The sequence below is a fragment of the Ambystoma mexicanum genome, chromosome 5p, assembly GCF_040938575.1.
Source record: "Ambystoma mexicanum isolate Mex_15411 chromosome 5p, UKY_AmexF1_1, whole genome shotgun sequence".
NCBI classification, from domain to species: Eukaryota; Metazoa; Chordata; class Amphibia; order Caudata; family Ambystomatidae; genus Ambystoma; species Ambystoma mexicanum.
This window is the reverse complement of record NC_090930.1, coordinates 657,197,126-657,217,894: the sequence shown is the minus strand read 5'-3', so window position 1 is coordinate 657,217,894 and position 20,769 is coordinate 657,197,126. Positions and strand designations below refer to the sequence as shown.

The 20,769-nt window shown below is 47.5% G+C and overlaps 1 protein-coding gene across 1 annotated transcript in view; it reads right to left on the bottom strand.

Moving 5' to 3' along the window:
• Positions 1-20,769, bottom strand: part of CENPI (centromere protein I) — a 1,093,019-nt gene that overhangs the window by 333,097 nt on the left and 739,153 nt on the right. Inside the window, exon 16 of the mRNA XM_069613020.1 lies at positions 10,142-10,274. Within this exon, the coding sequence (XP_069469121.1) occupies positions 10,142-10,274 (133 nt within the window). The remainder of the gene's footprint in view (positions 1-10,141; positions 10,275-20,769) is intronic.

Genomic DNA, 20,769 nt, shown 5'->3' with positions numbered 1-20,769 from the left:
ATAGGTCTAATGGAGCGGAAACGGGGATGTCAGAACGGGGGGAACCCCGCTAGTCTAGTTCTGTTAACGGTTGACGCCAAGTTTACTGTTCATAGGGATGGGAACCCGCCTGTTGAAATCCCGTCTCAGTTAGTTAAAGGGGAAGTCCAGGACCACCTTGATCACCACACACCACCAATCCGATCTAGAGTCAGCAGGGGCTCCTGCCATAACAAGCCACCGAACCGCATACAGATAGGCCAGAGGGCGACGCTACTATGCAGCCCGCCCACATACCCACACACACGCCACACTCATGAATAACGTAGTCAAAGTCATGTCATGGAACGTCAGGGGCTTGAACAGCTACATTAAACAGCACAGAGTCCACACCTTCCTTAAACGCCACAAGATAGGAATTGCCTTATTACAGGAGACCCACCTGAATGCACAAAAGCTAGCAGCATTGGCTAAGAGTTGGAGAGGAACCCTGATAGGCACCACGTATTCCAACTACGCACGTGGAGTACTGATATGGATCGCCCCCTCCATTCCCATCAACCTAACATACACTAACATCGATAACGAAGGTGGGATGGCCTTGCTTAGAGGCACCATTGAAGGCAGAGAACTCTGCCTGGTGAACACATTCGCTCCCAACCACGACGCGACGGTCTTCTTCCGTTCGTTCTATACCCGGCTCAGTCCGGACAGAGACGGCATGCTAATATGGGGTGGGGATCACAACTGCACCCTAGATCCACGCATGGCCAGATCGGATAGTAAACATACCCGCCCCTCCCCTCCCGCTAAAATATTGGAAGCCCTCTTACAACAATACGCCCTACAAGACCTCTGGAGGGCTCAGAACCCAGAGGGCAGAGTCTACTCCTTTTACTCACCCCCACATGCGGTACACATTAGAATTGACATTTTATTGGTGAGCGAGGAACACTTAGACACATTCGAGGACACGCAATATCTGGCCAGAGTGCTATCGGATCATTCCCCCATAGTTACCTCTTGGACAATAATGGCACCCCGACCCCCCATACCCACATGGAGACTCAGAGGCGAAGCACTATTGGATAAGGCATTCCAGGAACAGATTAGACAATGCACGGCAAACTATTGGCAGACAAACATGGACCGTGTCCAGCACGTCAGCACGGCAAGCATACAAAGTAGTGATCAGAGGGGAAATGATAGCCATCACAGCGAAGTTAGCAAGCGCCGAAGAAGAGCTGAAGCAATTAGAATCCATAGCCTCCTCAGACCCAGCCCACGTACGCAAAATAATCGAATTAAAGAAGGCCTGCCTACAACACTGGGAGGCCCTGTGAAAACTCAGCTACGCCAAATACACCGAGAGAAACCACGCCCTCGGTGATAAACCAGGTAAGCTACTTGCGTGGCTTTACAAGAGAGAAACCCGCAGAACACCCATCTGCCGTATACGCGATGATAAAGGCATAGACACGCACTTACAATCTGCCATAAACCACACATTCACTGGGTATTACCAGGCCCTCTACACTGACACCCCACCACCTACAGACACTGAATAGAGGATGTACTGGACATCATTAGACTACCACACCTTGAGGAACACGCAGCGGAATCCCTGGAAGGGCCAATAACCCCTGAAGAGGTTGCAGTTATTAGAACGCTTCCCTCTGGGAAGGCGCCGGGTCCGGATGGACTCCCAGGGGAGTTCTCCAAGGCCTACGAAGACGAACTAGCCCCGTTACTCTCTCAAGTGTTCAACGAGGCATACGAAACAGGCCAACTACCTAGCACCATAAGGGAGGCGGTCATCATACCACTCTTAAAACCTGACAAAGATAGCGCAGAGTGCGGCTCATACAGCCCCTTGTCCTTACTAAACACAGACAGTAAGGTACTCACGGCAATACTGGCCATGAGGTTGCGGAAAGTCATCCCGACCCTGATCCACCAAGACCAGACGGCATATGTGCCCGGCAGAACCATCACCGAAAACCTACGCAGATTGCACCATGTCATCTACAGTACCGAAGGCAGACAGACGCAATGCGCAGTGGCGTCCTTGGACGCCTCCAAATCGTTCGACTCTGTGCGCTGGAAATGGCTCCTGGCTACCATTTCCAAGATGGGGATAGGGCCTAGCTTCATTAAGTGGGTCCCACTCATCTACACCAACCCTGAGGCCTGAGTACGCACCAACAACACTTTCTCAGACAAATGGAGGCTGTCCCGGGGAACTAGGCAAGGATGCCCCCTATCACCCAGGCTGTACATTATGGCTATAGAGCCAGTGGCAGCATACCTAAGACAAGAATATGGAGATGGGGGCATAGTGGTAGACGGGGAGAACCACGTGATCTCTATGTACGCCGACGACATGCTCCTCTATCTAACGAACCCTGCACACATACTGCCCTACGTACTAGAAACTTTAGACAGATTCCACAGATATACGGGGATCCAGATCAATCAGAACAAATCCTGCCTGTTCCCCCTTGCCGCCTTGAGTGGAGAAGTGGCCGGAATGCTCCCCAAGCTAGCCCTGAAATGGGAACCCTCCTCCTTTAAGTACCTGGGCATTAGGGTGCACAGAGACCCCAAGACAGAGCACGCTCTGAATACAGTTAGGGCAAAGGAAGGACTGATAAAATCAATGGAGTTCTGGAGCAGGCTGCCGCTATTGGTGGCGGGCAGAGTGGGCTTACTAAAAATGGTGGCGCTTCCCAGACTCCTTTACTTCTTCACTAACGTACCATATAACATATCACGACAATTCTTCAATGAACTACACAAGCTGTGCAGGACATTTCTGTGGCAAGACGGAAGGCGCGGAGTCGCCCTGGAAACAATGCAGAGACCATATGACAAAGGGGGCCTAAGGGTTCCCAACTTCGAACTGTATTACCTAGCTGGACAATTGAAGCACGTGATACAATGGATGGCCGACGAGGCCTCAACAGACACTCGCCTGCTGCAGCCAGGAGTCACGCAACTGCTACTCAGGGACCTGCTGTGGACTGAACCTAGAACCAAACAACCACACTCGCACTTGATCCTCCTAGGTATCCAGATATGGAAAAGAGCCTGCAAGGCCGCAATGCTTCCGGACCCCTACTCCCGACAGATCCCGATAGCTGCCATCATGACTAACAGGCTGGGAAGTCAAAGGATAATAAGAGACACTTGGGAACCTAGCGGCATCGCCACCCTGGGCGACCTGGAGGACGACCAGGGAATCTTAAATTTCACTGAGCTACATGAAGCCTCTGGGATCCACACGGGACAGTTCTTACTGCACAATGCAGTGGTCAAGAGACTAGCAGCTCGCTGGCCCACAATGGAGAACTTGGATACCGGACACAAAAGCATTGAGAGCCTGCTCGGGGCAGCGGAGGGGGGCCATGAGACCTCCAGAATGTATGAAACACTGCTAGACAGCACCACCCAACAAAGCCTTAAGTGTAAGGAAAAGTGGGAACGGGAATTTGGCTTACAGTTTGAAGACAAAGAGTGGGGGGACATAATGGTATACGACAAGAAGGTATCCAGGAATGCCAGTTTCCAACTCATTCAATTCTACATTATGAACAGAGCGTACCTCACACCAGACATTTCCAAATTTAGCGGAGCCGTGAGTACGGGATGCCCCAAATGCAACGAACCCCATGCAGGGATGACATGTTCTGGGGATGCCCCACCATACAGTCCTTCTGGGCTCAGGTCAAAGCCAAGGTGGCCGAGGCGAACGTCACCCTGGAGGTCCACACGCCAAAAGCATCTATCCTTGGTAGATACCCCAGAAGCAAGAAGAATAGACCACTCAAACTAAAAGACCTAATGTATATACTGGCAAAGAGACGCATCGCCATGAACTGGAAGCGCCCACAGGCCCCTTGCTTGTCAACATGGTGGGAAGACCCTCGCAAATGGACGAATGCCGAAACAGCTGCTTGGGAGATGGCCTAGAGCCAAGACAGAGCCAAGACAGGACACCTCGGACGACCTACTACAATGGGTGGCGCTAATTGTTACATTGTTCAACCCCAATGCAGAAGGCTCCTCTGGCGATGACACAAATGACTCACAATAATCACAGAGCTGAAACTTGTGGTGTATTACGTTTTGGTCCGGACAGTTGGGAAAGGGGGAGGGAGGGTGGGGTGGGGTGGGTGTAATTGTACTGTTTTGTTGAGTAACCATGTTATTGGTACAATGTAAACAATAAAAACAGATTTAAAAAAAAAAAGGCTGGGGTCTAGAGGTGTATAAAAAGGCAGCAAAATGGCAATAGGAGTAACAGGCACTGGGTCCAAAAATCATAGAATGGCTCAGCTACAAAACAATGGGGAACAAATGTTAAAGCTTCTGGTGGAGACGAACACCAGAGGATTTTGGTCGATCATGGGCCAATTGGACTCTCAGTCAAACAGCTCTCTGTGCAACCTGGTCTCGGAAAGTAAATGGGTGGAACATCTCTCAAGAATTTTTAAGAAGCCTGGAGAGTAAGGTAAGATTGAGCCACTGGACATAGATTGGGTACTTACTCTGGACAAGGAGGAAATCTTGGAGATAATCAGGTGCTCCTCAATGTCCAAAGCTGCCGGTCCCAGAGGCTTGACTTATCAGGTCCTTAAGAATGAACCAGAATTCTGGGCAGGGTTTTTGAGGCAACTTTGTGAGGAGATTTTGAGATCTAAACAGTCCCCCGTGACGGAAAACAGCCTTGGTTATCCCACTCTTTAAGGGGGGCAACAGAACTGAACCTGTCAATTATCGTCCAATCACCCTTTTAGACATAGAAAGTGATCTTTATGAGACTGGTAGTCAAGGAGCTTACACACTGGGTGGAGCATTTGGGGGCGCTAACTTGATTTCAAACAGGGTTCAGGCAGCGGTTGTCCACAGCGCTAAATGGGGTGATCCTGAGCATGGTTAGCGAATCCACTACAGAGAAGGGGGAACTGCCATTATATGGGGCTTGGATCGACCTATCTAAAGCTTTTTATCAGATTAATAGAGGTAAGCTGTGGTCAAAATTTAGTCAAAAGGGCGCCCCAGGGGCCTTGTTGGCCATGTTGTTGGAGTTGCATAGTGATCTAACCGTGAGGGTTTGTCTCGACGATAAGGGACACCTGTCAGACTTGGTGGAAGTAGAGAGAGGAGTAAGGCAGGGGTGTTTGGGAGCGCCTTTATTCTTCAACCTCTTCCTGTCAGACATGGGGCAAGAACTTGAACCGGCCGCATTGGCCAGCCCAATTATTAATGGAAATAAGATCTTTTGGCTGGCCTATGCGGACAACATCGTACTGTTAGATAGAACAGCCATAGGCCGCCAAAGACTCTTGACCAAACTAGGAGAATACGCTGCGAAAAATGGCCTGGTTATAAACCCACTAAAATCGAAGATCTTAGTCTTCAAACAAGGAAGAAAGTTAGGTTTGCTAGCTGGTCCCTGAATGGGCAGATAATACCGCAAGTAGATTATCTGCTATACCTCGGCTATATGATCTACGCTAGCCCGACCAATCTGGAGCCTGACATTCTCTCTAAAGCCCAGGATTTGATACCTCACATGAAAAAGATCAAGGTGAGGTACTGCAAATTTACCATACTGACAATGATAAAATACTATATAGTCAAAATAGTATCGGTCATCCTATATGGATTAGAAGCCAAAGCCTCGCTCTTGAATCTAAATTGGGCAAAAATAGAAGGCAGAATATGGAAAGATTCCCTTAACCTTCCCCAGAGTACTACGGGTTGGAACCTCCAGTTTGAATTAGGTCTCATATCATTATAATGTCGAGTGGAGTGGAAATTAGCCTCACTCTACAGAGAGATAAACCCTAGCCCAGGATACTTGTACGAGGACCTCAGAGCACATCTAAAAAGCTCTAAATAACGCATCTTGGCAGAGTTGGAAGGCAGGTTAAGATCTATCCTGGACAAGACAGCTTTGGACCTAGAGACCCTGATCACCAACTCTCTCAAGGTAAAACACGATTTAGAACTCATGGACTGGATAGAAACCATAGCTTTGGTGAGAAGTTCCACTCCACGCAATGCATTGCTGACAGTGTCAAAAAAAAAAAAAAAGCAGGTTCCCTCCCCCGTTATTTAGAAAAGTATCCTTATCCAAGAATAAGGACTAACTTTATGCAGGTAAGAGGAATCTTATTCCCACAGGTGAAATCCTGGCCATACGAAAACAGGAGGGGAACGCGGTTGAATTATGTAAAATCTGTGCCAACCCAAGACTACAGTCACTCTGCCACATCTAAATGGAGTGCGAAGGGACTTGGGCCCTAAGGCTGGCTAAGCTAAGATGATTTACTGACAAGGAGGAGGGAATACTATCAGAGCTTTTCTGGGAGAGAATGATTTCAGGACAAGAAGTACAGCTAACTACAATGGTGGAAGAAATCCTGAAAAAGTTAAACCTCCTTTCCTAGAAGTCGAAGGGAAGTGGTTACTGGAAGGGCAACTCTTTGTGGGGAATTTTGAAGTCAAGTCAAATTCCTAGGAAAATAGGGCAGCTTGGGTCACCCTCTGAATGAACAGGTCAAAGGGAACATATGGGGATACTATTGCACAGCTTTAAGTGAGATTTGAAAAGTAGTAGGGTCCCAGGCCAAGGGCGCAGTTGAAAACTCGTCACAGTGATCGCATGAACCATGGGTACTGTTCTTATTGAAGATTTTAAGCGGAAATATGTTATTAATGATAGTTTATTTTTTCCTTCATTCTTTTCTATTCATCGTTTTGTATGACTACGAAAATTGTAAAGGTTCTAATGCTATGTTTTGAACCATATACAATAGATAAAAAATAAAAAAACATTGTATAGACGTTTGATACTTGCAGGAGTTCAGGGTCCACCGGGATTAAGAGAAACATGGGGGGGGATATGGGATACCAAACCACCAACAACGATCTAAGCTATGCACCCAGGGATTTAAGTTGTCAATATCATGCCAATACAAAATGCATGGGATCCAGCTGCTCCACAGATGGCAATAAGACCTGCTCAGGCTCTCTAGACCACTAGCTCTAAATGTTGGAGGGGATGCGGGCACTGGCTCCTACAGGCAAGTTGGGTGAACCTGCGAAAAAATATAACTGTTCTGGAAATTCCATAGAAGAGAGTATTTGACCCATGTTCGTTCTCAGTCGAGGGACTCCCACAGCCTTGTTTAATGTGTAAAATGTGGGGTTTCACCCCAAGTAACCCAGGGTAATTCAGGCATGGATACCTTGCTCACTGTGCCTTAGAGAAGCTTAGCTTCACCTCACTGAGGAGGCCCAAGTAGACCGAAATACATGTCTGGGGTTGCTGGTTGTACTTTTGTTCAGAGGAGATTTGACTAGCATTTCGGTGCTGTACTGCTCTAGTGGGTGGTAGCAGACTGATATGCAAATTGATATTTCTCCTCTGTAAATGGTGCAATGAGCTATAACATGGTTGTAGACCCTCCTGAGTGGGAGAAAATCAATAGAACAGTATGTGACCCATGTTTGTTCTCAAGCAAGTGGCTCCCACACCCTTGTTTAATTTGTTCTGAAAGAAGGATGTGATGAACCCGATGAGTCATCACTGTTTTCCCAGACGTCACCACCTCCCATGTGGCCAGGGGACGGCAGCCACTACCTGATCCTGGCCCTGGGGGCAGCTATATGAGGGAGGACGACATGGGAGAGAATCTCCAGAAGGGTGCTCACAGGGGCGGTAGGGGGGGGGGGGCACTGGTGGCATCCACAGACGAGACATGGTATTCCCCTTGCAGAATGAAATCTCACATACAAAACATTTTAATGGCCTATTGGGATTCTTTCCCTGCTCCCTCAAAGGAGTGTTGCATTTCTCTTAAACCAATCTGCAGATCAACTTTGAAACCCTGCCTTGCCATCAGCACAGCATAAAACCATTCCTGCAATGTTTTCGTGCAAGTTAGTTAAAAGGAACTACGGTTCCCAGAAACACCTTAACACTGCAACGAGGAAGAGGAATGGAAGAGTACAGGGCAGGAGAAGCCCGGAGCACAAGCAACATTCAAGTTGTTGGGAGCGTGTACCTGTGCTCGAGACATTTAAAACAAGATCGACAGAACCAATGGCAGACTGCAGGTGGCAGCGGGCAGCTGCTTTTTGTGTTACAGAAGAGCTGAGATAAGGGCGTTGTAGCCAACCGGCTCAGATATTGACCAGAGCAAGGCTGCGCCAAGAAGATTCCACGCAGGGAAGCCAGAAGCAAGTGCGGGGCTCATGGGCGTTTGCCAGTGAAAAGAAGCAGCAAGACACTTCCCGGAGACGAGCGAGGAGAAGAGAAGCCCAACCGGAACCAGAGGAAGCAGGAAAGCCGAGCAGCATGAAGAAGCGTGCTTCCGGCGGCTGTCATCAGTGGGCTACAAGCAGACCGAGACATGCCACTAGTAGCCGGTGAGCCACGCTGGGACGAAGGGAACACTGGAGCGTATTGGCGAGTATTCTGCATGTTTAAAATTGAACAACCCAAAACGGATAAATAAAGGACGCTGTTGGTTAACACAGACAGCAAGAAAGTAGAAGCAGATTTACCACAGAAGGGAATCTGAAGTTTACCCCTATATAAAAAGAATAAGAAGCAGGAGGAAGTTAGTATTTACCTGACAATGTGAATTAGCCAATAGCGCTAAGGTGGTGAATTACTAAGATTGGAAGTGTGAGCAAAACATAACGAGGCAAAACGAATAAGCTAAAAGGGATAGTGTGGTGAATTATCAAAAGTGGAGTTGTGCAGAGACAGGCAACTACAAGAGTGTCCTGGCAGGAGAGCACTCCAGGCAATGACAAGCATGTGAACACAAAGCCCTGGCAGGAGAGTATAACAGGCAATTATAAGTGTGTGAACATAGGGGAACTGAGAAACCCTGGCAGGAGATTATACCAGGTAGTCCAGCAACCCAAGGCGAAAGATAATTGTGCCTAATTTTGGTACTGATCCAAAAGAAAGACTAGAATTATTATTCTCAAGAAACCGTGAAGAAGAATACTGGTGAAGGGAAACACCCTCTGGAATAAAGGAGCAAAATCATTGAAAGACTTTGTTGAAAGTTATTTATTACAGAGAAAAGACAAGAACGGTTTGAAAGAAAACGGGGAGGAGGAAGCAGAAGAAAGGAGACATCCTCTAGATTAAGGAGCAACTTCTTCGAAGAGACTTTTTGTTGAAGTTATTTATTCCTTTTCCCATTTCAACATTTTGGAAACACTGAAGGACATTATCCTTTTCACCTAAAGATTTATTTCCTTAGAAAGTAAGGGTCAGAATAGTACTTTGGACACATGGTGGTTATGATTTGGACATTCTGGCACAGACAGATCCTTAGTTTTTAGTTTAGGTAGGGAAACACCTCTGACGCAGAGACAGCGAGGCATTTTCCCATCCCCTTTTATTCATCAATAAAAGTCTTGAGCCAAACCATATCTAAAATGTGTGAAAGTTTCATTCCTAACTCCTCACAAGGTCTTGAGCTGGATCAAGGAAGTGGATTGCGCCCTACGGAGATTAGACACATTACTGGTATTGCTTTGTGTTGAACGGTGAAAAGATTACCACAAGTGTCTCACTTACGATGGCCGCAACAGCATGCCTGACCACATAGTGGAACAGAGACTTTCCACATACAAAAAAAAAAAAGAATGGCTTGCAAAGGCATGTGGCATTTACTAAATGGAAAGGTAGTCCCCCATATGTTTTGGGATAGGGATATGCAGTGATTGTACCGAATTAAAAATATCAAACAACATTTGTATCTAATGGGTGGGGTAAAGGGTTAAAACAGGTGGGGAGGGGGTTGGGATGGGGTTATAAATGAAGAGAAATGGGGAGCTTGGGGTGACCCCCAAATAAAAATAAGAAATACAGTATTATTTCGTTAAACATTTCTAGTTTAAAAAGTTTGTTTTGACAAAATCACATGCAACCATGTTTTGACATATGTTTTGGCTTTTAGCTCATTTGAACCCTCATCATTGAATGCTGGATAGGGTAGATGGGAGGCCAAAACAACTGGAGAGCTGCATGCTGCATAGCAGAACTTTTTCGATAATAAAAAGTCAGAATAAAGGTTTGAATGGGTACAAGACCCCTTCCCCAAAAAAGCAATGTTCCACTCACTGTCTCGTAGAAGTCCAGAATAAAGTGCAAAAGTAAAGTGCTTCTTTCCATGTGCATAGCGATGGTTGAAATTCGCCCAACGAAGTGGATAAGCTCAGCAACAGCATTCACTAATCCAGACAGTGTATCATACCTATATAAAAAGGCATATATGATCAAAACAATTACAAAATTGCTTTAAATTAAAGTCAGTTCATTGTGTCACTTTCTAGGGTTCGTTAGGGTAACAGGATGGTGCACATATGAAACATCACTCAAGTTTACTCATGATGAAAACAAAACCCATTTATGCATTTTCAGGAAAAAAAAAAACACAAAGAGAAGAGCCAGTTTGGATTAAAAAGAATTTTTCCTAAAATGCACAAATAAGAGACGATTTATATTTCTTGTTCTAGAGGGGAGTATAACTTGCTCATCATGCTCTACTGTAGGCACAGAACCTATTGAAAATCACTACTAGGGAAAGAGCAGATTTCTACCAGAGAGGTTTGAAAAGAACAGAGGAGCAGCTATGAAGGCTGCTGCACGAGATCACAACAGGCAGTTCAAGCTTTCACAGCAGGAGATTTAACGAGAACAGCTATGACTGCAAGAAGATACCAGCAACCCATTTCCGATCTATGTGCTCAAGACAGAATGTTATATGTGAAGGTAGAGTAGCCTGATCTTGCTCGATTTATGTAACCCAGAAGGACACTGGTAATTTTATCTCAAAAAGTGAGCTCTGCCAATCAGACTCCCTTTGCCTCATGCTGAATAGTATAGTGCAATCATGTAACTTGCAGAACCTGTCTGACACACCTCTGCAACTGCCTTCTGGTTTGGCAGTTGATGAGGTGGGTAAAGTAACATGTGGATTCCTACAAACAGCTTGATGGAACGCAAAGTTGCCACACCCAGGCTCTGCCTTTAACAGAGGGGAGCCCTGATCCAAATTATATAATTGTGTGCTCCCGGGCATGGTAGAATATCCATATGGAGAATGTGTGAATGTGATGACCTTTGCCCTTTGTGACCAAGGTAAAGCAAACCTAGTAGGATCAGATTGTAGTAGCAGTGTTTTGCTTGATGTCTGCGCCTTGAGTGTTCTGACGAACAGCGTTTGTTTTTGACTGATAGCGTGTGGTAATGACCGAGTTTCTTTTCTTTCGATATGTTTTATTTGTAAGGTCACACAGACTAAATGCATCACGGCATGTTAATGGAGTGGTTCCATGGTGGTTAGAAAGTCAACAGTGGGAAACAGATAGGTTGCAGTTAGCCTCTTTTCGGACGAGACGTGCAAGTTGCAAAGATATATTTTCAAAAGAACACCATCATTATAGACATGAAATGGATGTCTACAATTTGTTGGGGGCTTCTGGGTGTTGTCGATTAATTTCCTACCTTTAGATTCCTTTCACTTTTTGATTTTGTTTTGTAGGTTTTTGCCACATGAGGCCAGCTGACTTGCTGTCACAATTGAAATGACAGGATATTGTAAATCCACGTTTAGGAGATACCATGTGTACATTGCAGGTATTCCAAGAACTGCTATTCACTTTAAACATATGGATAGAAGTACTACTGACTATTTGGATTAAGGATGCGTCTCTCTTCTCTTGTAGATTGAAGAAGTCACTAAATTCAGTACTATATTGATATATGATAAGTCATTTATAATGCGCCTGTACACATGTATTTCTGGGCGGCGCGACAAGACCAGGAAGGGGAAGATAAAGGGGAACAAAATAAACTATTTTACAATGCCTTGTGTCATTCAGATTGTGCAAGTGCCAGGGGATGGGACAGGAGACGTGCCAGGGGGAAGGAGAGTACAGTAAGCAACGCTCAATAAGTGCTGCCGGGGTGGCCGGTTTAAAGTAAGTGCAAGGAGGCAGGGGACCATAAGGTTGCAGGTTGTATATGTTCACGCATATATATATACGCCCTAGATTACGTCATTTAAAATCTTAGCCTCTGAGGAATGTCCAGCACTTTATTGGCATACGATGACAAAAACATGTAGGGCTAGTTGGGATGCTAAATGGTCTATATATATATATATACACACGGCATTGCATTCTCAGTGTATATGTTATGATGAAGTGCAAGCTAATTGTTAATGTATATGTCATTGTCTAGGTTTGTTTTTACATGATCAGGGTTCAAAACTTGAGGGTATAGATTTGGCCACCATATTTCCAAAGCTTTTTTTTTAATGGGATGAATTAATAAAATTATCCATGCTTTTTGTATTAATTATCACATTGAATATTATTTTTTTCAGGACTCTGTGGTTGTTTTGAATATAAAGAATACATAATGTTGAATGAAGATTGTTCCTTTCCACGTGGCAGCTTCTGAAAATCTACAATTATACTGCCCAAAACCATTTTGTGCAATTTTGTCAGCTTGGATTTGAATGACCCTTCTGTGAAGGCCATCTGTGCATCTACTGTGCGTGACTGGCAAAGAACCAGCTTCCAGGGGGTAGAATCTGCACTTGGGGTCAGGGGGAGTACCTGTGCTCAAAATACATGATCTTCTAGTCAGAAGGCAATACCAGGGTGGTAATTTCTAGAGAAACTTTGATGCAAGACAGACAGGAGAGAGTGCAGAGTTTGAGTAGCCATAAGAGGAGTACCAGTCCAGAGAAGGATCCCACCATATCGAAATCTGAATCAGGCTCCCATGCTTCCTGGGCCCCTCCCCACGTTCTGCAGACAGGGTGTTCTAGGACTGATACCACAAAATACATTAACCACAGCCGCCAGGTTTGGGCCCTTACGGAACGTTTACAACTGACCAACCCGCTATGAGATGGACTACATAATGCGATGAGACCGAGCCTTTAACTAAATCTTTGAACTGCACAAGAAGGACATTTCTCAGATCTCCGTCAGGGTATACTCTGCCTCAAATTCCCTGCCACAGAGGTAAAGAAAGGCTGCAATAAAGGTGAAATGCCCTTCCTTCACCCATCTCAAAGGAACATTTTGGGTGAACTGCTCTATGGGCATAGCCTACCCAGTACTTGAACACTGGAACCAGATTTGCTTGCTGGAAGGGACAGCCCCTAGGAGGTGCTCTCTGGCAATGTTCCTGACTAGAAAGGACAGAATAAGGGACTTCCCTTATCCTTTGAGACCATGGAGGGTTCACCCAGGAACTGGGGAAATCAAGCAAAAGATCTGGGCTTTGTTTCCAGTGTGATCTGATTTTAAGCTGACAACCACCTTCACATCATTTGAGCCACTGTTGGCCCATCAGAACTGCTTCGGACACTGCTTTTCAATTCATTGTGAGCCATGAAGCTGCCGACTACCATCCTGCCTGTGCTGCAGCCATTTGAACCATTCCCCATTGAAGACTTGGCATCGCTGAAGCAAGTCAACTTGACGACAACTGAGATCCTGAATGGTTTATAACTGGTCTGTTCTTAACCCGATTTGAGCCAATGAAAGCTGTAGGACCATGAGCCAATGAAGGCTGTAGGACCACATGCAGTGTTAGACCTTTCAGCACACTGTCTTGATCCATTCGGAACAGACTACCATCTGAAGGCAGGCCATTGTAGAGTGGCTAGAAGCCAGTCTGGACTATTGAGTCACAAGAACAAGTCTAAATAGGTATTTATGGTGGTTCCGCCAGTTTCGAGCTATTTGGCGTTCCACCAAAGATGGAGAATATTTTACGTTTTTCTTCTCTGTGGGTGCTCATTGGCCCCTTGTTCTCCTTATGTACGGGAGTTTCCAATGCTGATGTAGTAGGAATTTGCTCCTCGATGGCTAGTCATTGTTTACAAGCTCTTGCTTGTTCAAAGGCTGTATTAAAGGCGATATCGGCTATTTGATCACACTCCTTAGCAGAGCTATCAATTTCCACCTGTAAATTGGATGTTGTACCCAACCTGGCTGGATCAGTGTGGGTCACTATATCTGAACTTTTGGCGTTCGAGAGATCAATAATATTATCCTGTGATAAACGTTGCACCTCTTCAGGAATAAAGGCCACATTTTCTGTTCCACCAGGGTCACTGCCTAGTGGAACTGTCGCCATTTTTGGCGTAGGTTCTAAGGACCCAACCGTGGGTTGCTTTGTAGATCGTCCTAAAAGGTTAGTGTTTTGAAATATGGCCAACGCTTCACGCGCAACATCTGCAAGCAATTTCTTATCGTTGCATAGTTTCTCTTTTGCTCACGTGATGATTGCAGCGAAGTGTCCAAAGTTTTCAATACCTCAAGCACCTTTCCGAAGGACTGGCCACATATTTGTTCCACATGAGTCACTTTTGAATTCAGTAAAGCGGTCAATGCTGTAAGATCTTTCAAAGAAAGATTCAGATTTTCATGTAGGGGGCCAGAGAAATTGCTATTGATGAGATTAAGGAAGAGTGCAACTCAGAGGATAACCCCAGATTCTTGGACTCCAGCGAGTTAGCATCAGAGGCACGCTTCGTTGGTTTGACAGACCTACGGACTCTTCGCCTCCTTATTTTGGGAAAGGGGCGCTCAATAAATGAACAGTCAGGCAGATCACATGACCCTGATATAATAGAGCTGGGGTGCAGTACAGTGCTCAGATGTGTTGAATTCAACTGTGCCTGTTTGAGGTTAGTTGCTCTTTTTTGAGAATGTATCTGGTTAAAAGACATCATTCAAAGAAGTTTGGCTTCTGCTCTCCTTTGGGTCGCTCGCCGGCGATTTCCTCCGTTTATATGAAACGATAGACCATATGCCTTTATTTGAGCCAATAAGCTGCTCATTATGCCGTTTATGAGTAGACTTTTGCAATTGGCCACCCTGGATGGACAAGTCCTTCCTTACAGTGCTATGAGCCTTGTTCATTAAAATAAGATTGGCTAGGATGTTATTTGCTATGTCCATCGAGTCGCGACGTCTCTCGTATTCATGAGGGGCTTGCTCATTCCCTGAACCTCCACCCACCTCCAAGACTGGAATGGCGAGGACTTTTAATTTCCCGTGCGTGGCTGTGAAAACTTCATCATCATGAGCCTCGCACACCATCCGCACGTTGCTCAGCCCCTCATTTAATGTAAACATATTCTAGCCTGATTTTGGGGGGTCTCCTGGCACGCCTACAGGAACTGGACACTGTCTCATGCCCAAACCCCCGACCTCCAATGTCGCGATCGGAGAAGCCGGGGTGGACCCAGGATGCTGCACTATAGCATGAGCGCTGTCGCGGGCCTCGACAGCAACCCACTGCACAGCTCTTCCCCCAAGCTCCGAGCAGTCACCGGGCCGCGACAGTGAAGCGGCCTCTCCTCCGCCGACACCATCACGCCGGCTGGCATCAAGGTTACACGCAGACTCATCCGCGCGATCGGCGAGATCAGCAAGACACCCACCATGCACGGATCTCCCTCCACGGCATCACCGGGGGCCACGAAGACTGCGCATTCGCCACGGGTAAGTGTACCTTGAGAGATCCGTCTTGCATGTGGCTCACACTAGAGCCCACTTTAGGTTGTTGTGTTGAGCATGTTGAGACACATGTGGACACTGTTGCGATGTTGTGTTTAGGGTTTTCGGGGTGACTGCTACTGTCAGTCCCCAAACCCTGATGGACGCCTTGCAGGTTGCACTCACTCTCAAACACATGATCATCGTCCGAAATATTTGTATAGCTGATGTTTTCCTCGTTAATAGCAATATTGACATCATCGCATGTTGAAACATGTAAAAAAACGACTTGTTTTCTTTGACGTAGTGGAAGATTTGTTCGGGGTTACATCACACCCACCTGTTCTCTCACGTCTTCTTTGGGCTCGCGTTCTGAGTGCTTGTTAGGAAAGATTTCGTTATTGTAGGGAACTTTCCTTCCATGTGGCAACCCCTAAACTTTTTGCTATTGTTTTCAACCTGTTTTCTTGACTTTGCCAGAGAAGTGCAGCCTTCTGCTGTACTCCTCTGGGCTTTCGCTCCTTTCTTACGGGGAAACTGACATGCCCTTAAGACAGTCAGTACCGGGGAACGCTGTTTCCCGTAGTTTCTTTTATCGTGTCGCCATTTTAGTGCAACACGACACAAGAGGGCACTGTAAGCTAAGTTACAGCTCTCTTGGGTCTCTAGCCTTCTACAGACCCTAGACACTCTTATAGGATGGTTTTTGGATCGGTGCAAGTCATTCAGGGACTGGGCTGGTGGCAGCGATCATTTGGTTTATTTTGAGCTCCTTTTGCCGTTCTGAGCACCTTTTTGCCGCGAACACAAAAGGGTGGCCCGGCTACCCAAAATGGCCGGACCACGAGGCTCCTTTGTCTAGTCCACTGTCCGTCTTGCTCCCTTTACCTTCCCCCGGGTCAGGCGACCCGGGGCCTTCCTTATTTGGGCATGTAGTTTCCCGCGAAACACGGTTGCTTTCGCGGGCTTCTACATGTCGTTTGAGTGCCCCCAGGATGTGGGCTGGGCTGTCTGGTCCCAATACACATCCTGGGTGCCAGAGAGTCTAGGGTGGTGTGAATGCCTGGGACCACCGTGGTCCGTGATTGGTCCACGTATGGTATGTGTGTTGATGAGCGGATCTCCCATTGGCTCCCCTCCGTTTTGGCGCGAAGGGAACCGTGGATAAGAGGGAGCTGGAAACACCACTACCATGTCGATCTCCTGAGTTCTTACGAACCCAGGGATACAGGAGCCAAGTATCCTGCGAACACGAGGCTGGACCGAGGAATCACTGGTGACCCCCTGAAGAACTTCTGCTCCTCATTGCTGTCGTCCGGTGAAGCCCTTTCCACCTAAGATCGAACAAGAAGGCCTGTACTGGCGCTTCGACCTATTGGAATAGCAGGACCAGCTATTCCCGGCACCTTCATCAACTCCTGCTGTAAGCCTTCGGAAGTGTCTCTGGGCCATCCAGTTGACTGACCAGCTTACTAAGGAGGACTGCTCTGTAATCGCCGACAGGTTGGGTGGTATTCTGAGTCCGGGGCACGCTCACACGCTTCGTTTGCTTAGCAACCCTAAGCTAGAGGCGAGCAGTGCTCGTTTGGCTTGAATACACCCGGCCGTTCCGTTGCCCTGCTGTGGCGACAAAACTGTGCTTGTTTCTTCGATCGGGACGTCTTTTTTCTCTGCACGACGACGAGACGTTCCCTGCTCTTCAGAACCTGCCAGAAGCTGCATCTATCGAGGAGAAGCTCGGGCCTGCTTGCTTCGGGGACCGGTGAGTAGATTAGCTAGGATCTGGTCGCCCTCCTGCAGTGCCCTTTGCTTTTCCCCGCTGTGAATACAGCACCCCTTGTCCGTACTCGCGCCCTGCTTCTGCCTCACAGTGGAGGCTGCGCTAGAGTCGCGGACCGTGTTCTCCTTCATTAGGGCGCCCTACAGAGCTGTCCAACGTCCTCCGAAGAGCTTCACCTTCTGCCCATTGGCACCGGCGTGTGCAGGTACTTTTGAGCGCTAGGCTCCACTCTTCGTAGGGATTGGACTACCATCTAGTTAGGGGCCTCAGAAGGCGGACATATCACAAGCATTGGTTCGCACGGCCTGTTTTCCTTCCCCTGCAGGTGGATAACATATTTCGTGCTGCTAATGCTGTGAAACTGTGTATTCTGTATATATATTGGGTGGATAGTGTATGTGTTGGTTTAATATCGTTGTATATTGCTGCTTTTACTGTAGTTATTAGTTTCAAGGCCTTATAATAAATGTGTATCTATTTTTGATATAAACAACTGTTTGGAGTAGTTTGTAAGCGCTCTTGCTTTGTGTGCTCATTGCGGGCTTTCAGTCACCCTCACCCCTCTTGAGACCTAGTCTTGACCGCCGCGATCGCTACCTTGATTGGTCTGGCTTGTCCAGAGGTTACCCTGTTCCAAGTAATTAGGTTGGCCTTCTGAACCTCTGCGCCACCAGGACAGAGTTCAGAAATCCGTCTTAACAGTGCTTGCGTGCAAATGTCCGCCATCCCTGCCAGCACTCGCCAAACAGCCTAACAGGCAGTAAAGTCCAGCCCTTTCTCCACAGGGCTTACACCACAAGGGCGGAAGAGGAAGCCTTTTAATGGCTGTTCGAGCTCCCTTAAAGGCACACGCACCTCAGTCTTTTCACAGGTAGACTCTCTCCACTCCACTCGCCACAGCCCAACAGGCAGTAAAGTCCAGCCCTTTCTCCACAGGGCTTACCAAGTTCAAATCCCATCCTGGCACCTGGAAAGGTGACGGTGGAAAAACAGTTAGCCCTTTTAGAAATTGAGGAATCAAAGGAATCTTAAAATAGAACACTCCTCAGTCAAGCGCTTAAATATAGACAGCGCCGCCAGGTAACCTTTGATGGTACCCACTTGCAGGCCCTTGTGGGCTAATGAATGCAAAAAAGATAGAACCACAGGAATTGAACACTGAAAACGATCCACATTCTGTACCCTGCACCAGTCGCAGAACTTTCTCCAACGGCAAAGGTACAGAGATTTTGTTGCGGGCCTTCTGGCCGAAAGCAACACCACCATCACGTCTTCGGGGAGGTCCCAATCCTTATACCTCAACCTTTCAGATATCAAGCTTGAAGGCTGAGGGACTTGACCTCGGGATGGAGAACCCTACCCACCTCCCGTGAGAGCAGATCGTCTCGTTAGGGAAGACTGTGTGGAGGGCAGATGGACATGTCTAGAAGGTCCGGGTACCACGCTCTCCTGGCCCATGCCGGAGCAATGATGATCATTCGGGAACCGAACCTTCGTAACCTCCGCAACACTTGCAGAATGACGGGGACTGGAGGAAACGCATACTGCAGTGGGAAGGACCACTCCACTATGAAAGCGTCCCCTAGGGCTCCTCTTGGAGGAAATTCCCGCAAGCAGAATCTTTCGCACTTCCGGTTGACACTGGTGGCAAAGAGATCCACTTGTGGAGTCCCCCAAAGGGTGAAGATCTCCAAAAGAACTTCCTGAGCCAGCTCCCACTCGTGAGAGACCGTGCTCTGCCTGCTCAGAAGGTACGCCGCCGGGTTTTCGTCTCCGGCTAGATGAACTGCCAAGATCGAAATTCTACTGGATGGCCCAGAACTAGCTGCATCGCCTCTGCACAGTGGGAGTGACCCTGCCCCCTCTTTTGTTTAGGTAGTGCATTGTCACTGTATTGTCCGTCATAATCAGGAAATTTTTCCCCTGCACAGACGGCAGAAAAGCCTTCAGGGCTAGCCTGACAGCCCACAGCTCTAACAGATTGATGTGGAGTCTGGACTCCAACGGAGACCAACGACCGCTGACTGTCCACTTGTTGGCATGAGCTCCCCATCCCGTGAGGGATGCGTCCTTCAAGATCGTCACCTCCGGCCAGGGTAGCCAAAATGGTGTACCCCTCATCAGATTGCCTTTGACAGCAGCACATGAATGGGATCAGACATTTTCCCGGAGGACTGCGACTACTGCATCTTGAGAGCCCAATGCAGAGATCTCATCCGCAGCCTGGCCTCTGGCACCAGTAGAAGGAACAAGTTACTTACCTGTAACTGTTGTTCTCCAGCATGGGTCTGGCATGGATTCATATGCTCATGAATATTCCCAGTCAGGCTGCGAATCCTCGGTAAAGAAAAAAATCAGTATCAGTTTTGTTTCTGATCTGTCTTTCTTAGTAGTAACCAATCACTGGTCTCTGGGTCATACTGCCACCAACCAATGACTTCCCTCTCCCTAAACCCCGCCCCTGGCAGACATCCTCAGATTTGGTAGCACGTAACGTGGCAGTATGACCAAGTGAAGAGCCACAGAGGGGTAGGAGAGAAAGTTCGCATGTGAATCCATGCCAGACCGATGCTAGAGAACAACAGATACAGGTAAGTAACTTGTTCCTTCTCCAGCATGGGGTCTGGCATGGATTCACATGCTCATGAATATAAGAATACATAGCAGTACACACATGGACAACCTCGGGAGGTGGCTAAGGCTTCACATTAAGCATTACATAGACTCAACATTAAGCAACTCCTACCTCCTCACCAGGCCCACCTTCGGGTGAACAGGTCGCTCAGCACTCTCTGGCCGACTCTGGACTCTCCTCCCTGGAATCCCAGTTGACGCATTAGAATCTCGTGAAGGTGTGCGTCGACCTCCACGTAGCAGCCCTGCAGATGTCCAGCAGGGGTACACCATACAAGAACACCGTGGTAGCAGCGATCGCTCTGGTCGAATGGGCTCTCGGACAGCCGGGCAACGGTCGGTTTGCCAACCGGTGACAGTGTATGATGCAGCCGGAGAGCCATCTGGAAATGGAAGCCTTCAAGAGAGCCTTCCCTTGGTTGACAGGTCCAAAGTTCACAAACAGCTGTGATGTCTTCCGAAAAAACTCTTAGTTCGGTCCACGTAGAACTTCAGCGCTCTAGATACATCCAGCAAGTGCAAAGTCCTCTCGGCCGGCGACGAAAAGAAAACTGATAACACCAAGGGCTCGTTGAGATGGAAATCCGACGGCACCTTGGGCATGAAGGAGGGGTGCATCCTCAGCACCTCCCTCGTCTCGTGAAAAGTCAAGTATGGAGGCTTGCAGGATAGGGCATGAAACTCTCCTACGCGTCGTGCGAAGGTGATGGCCACAAGGAACGCTGTCTTCCATGACAGGAACTTCAACGAAGCTGAATGCAAAGGCTCGAAGGGCAGGTCCATGAGCTCCCATGCCGGGGCTGGAG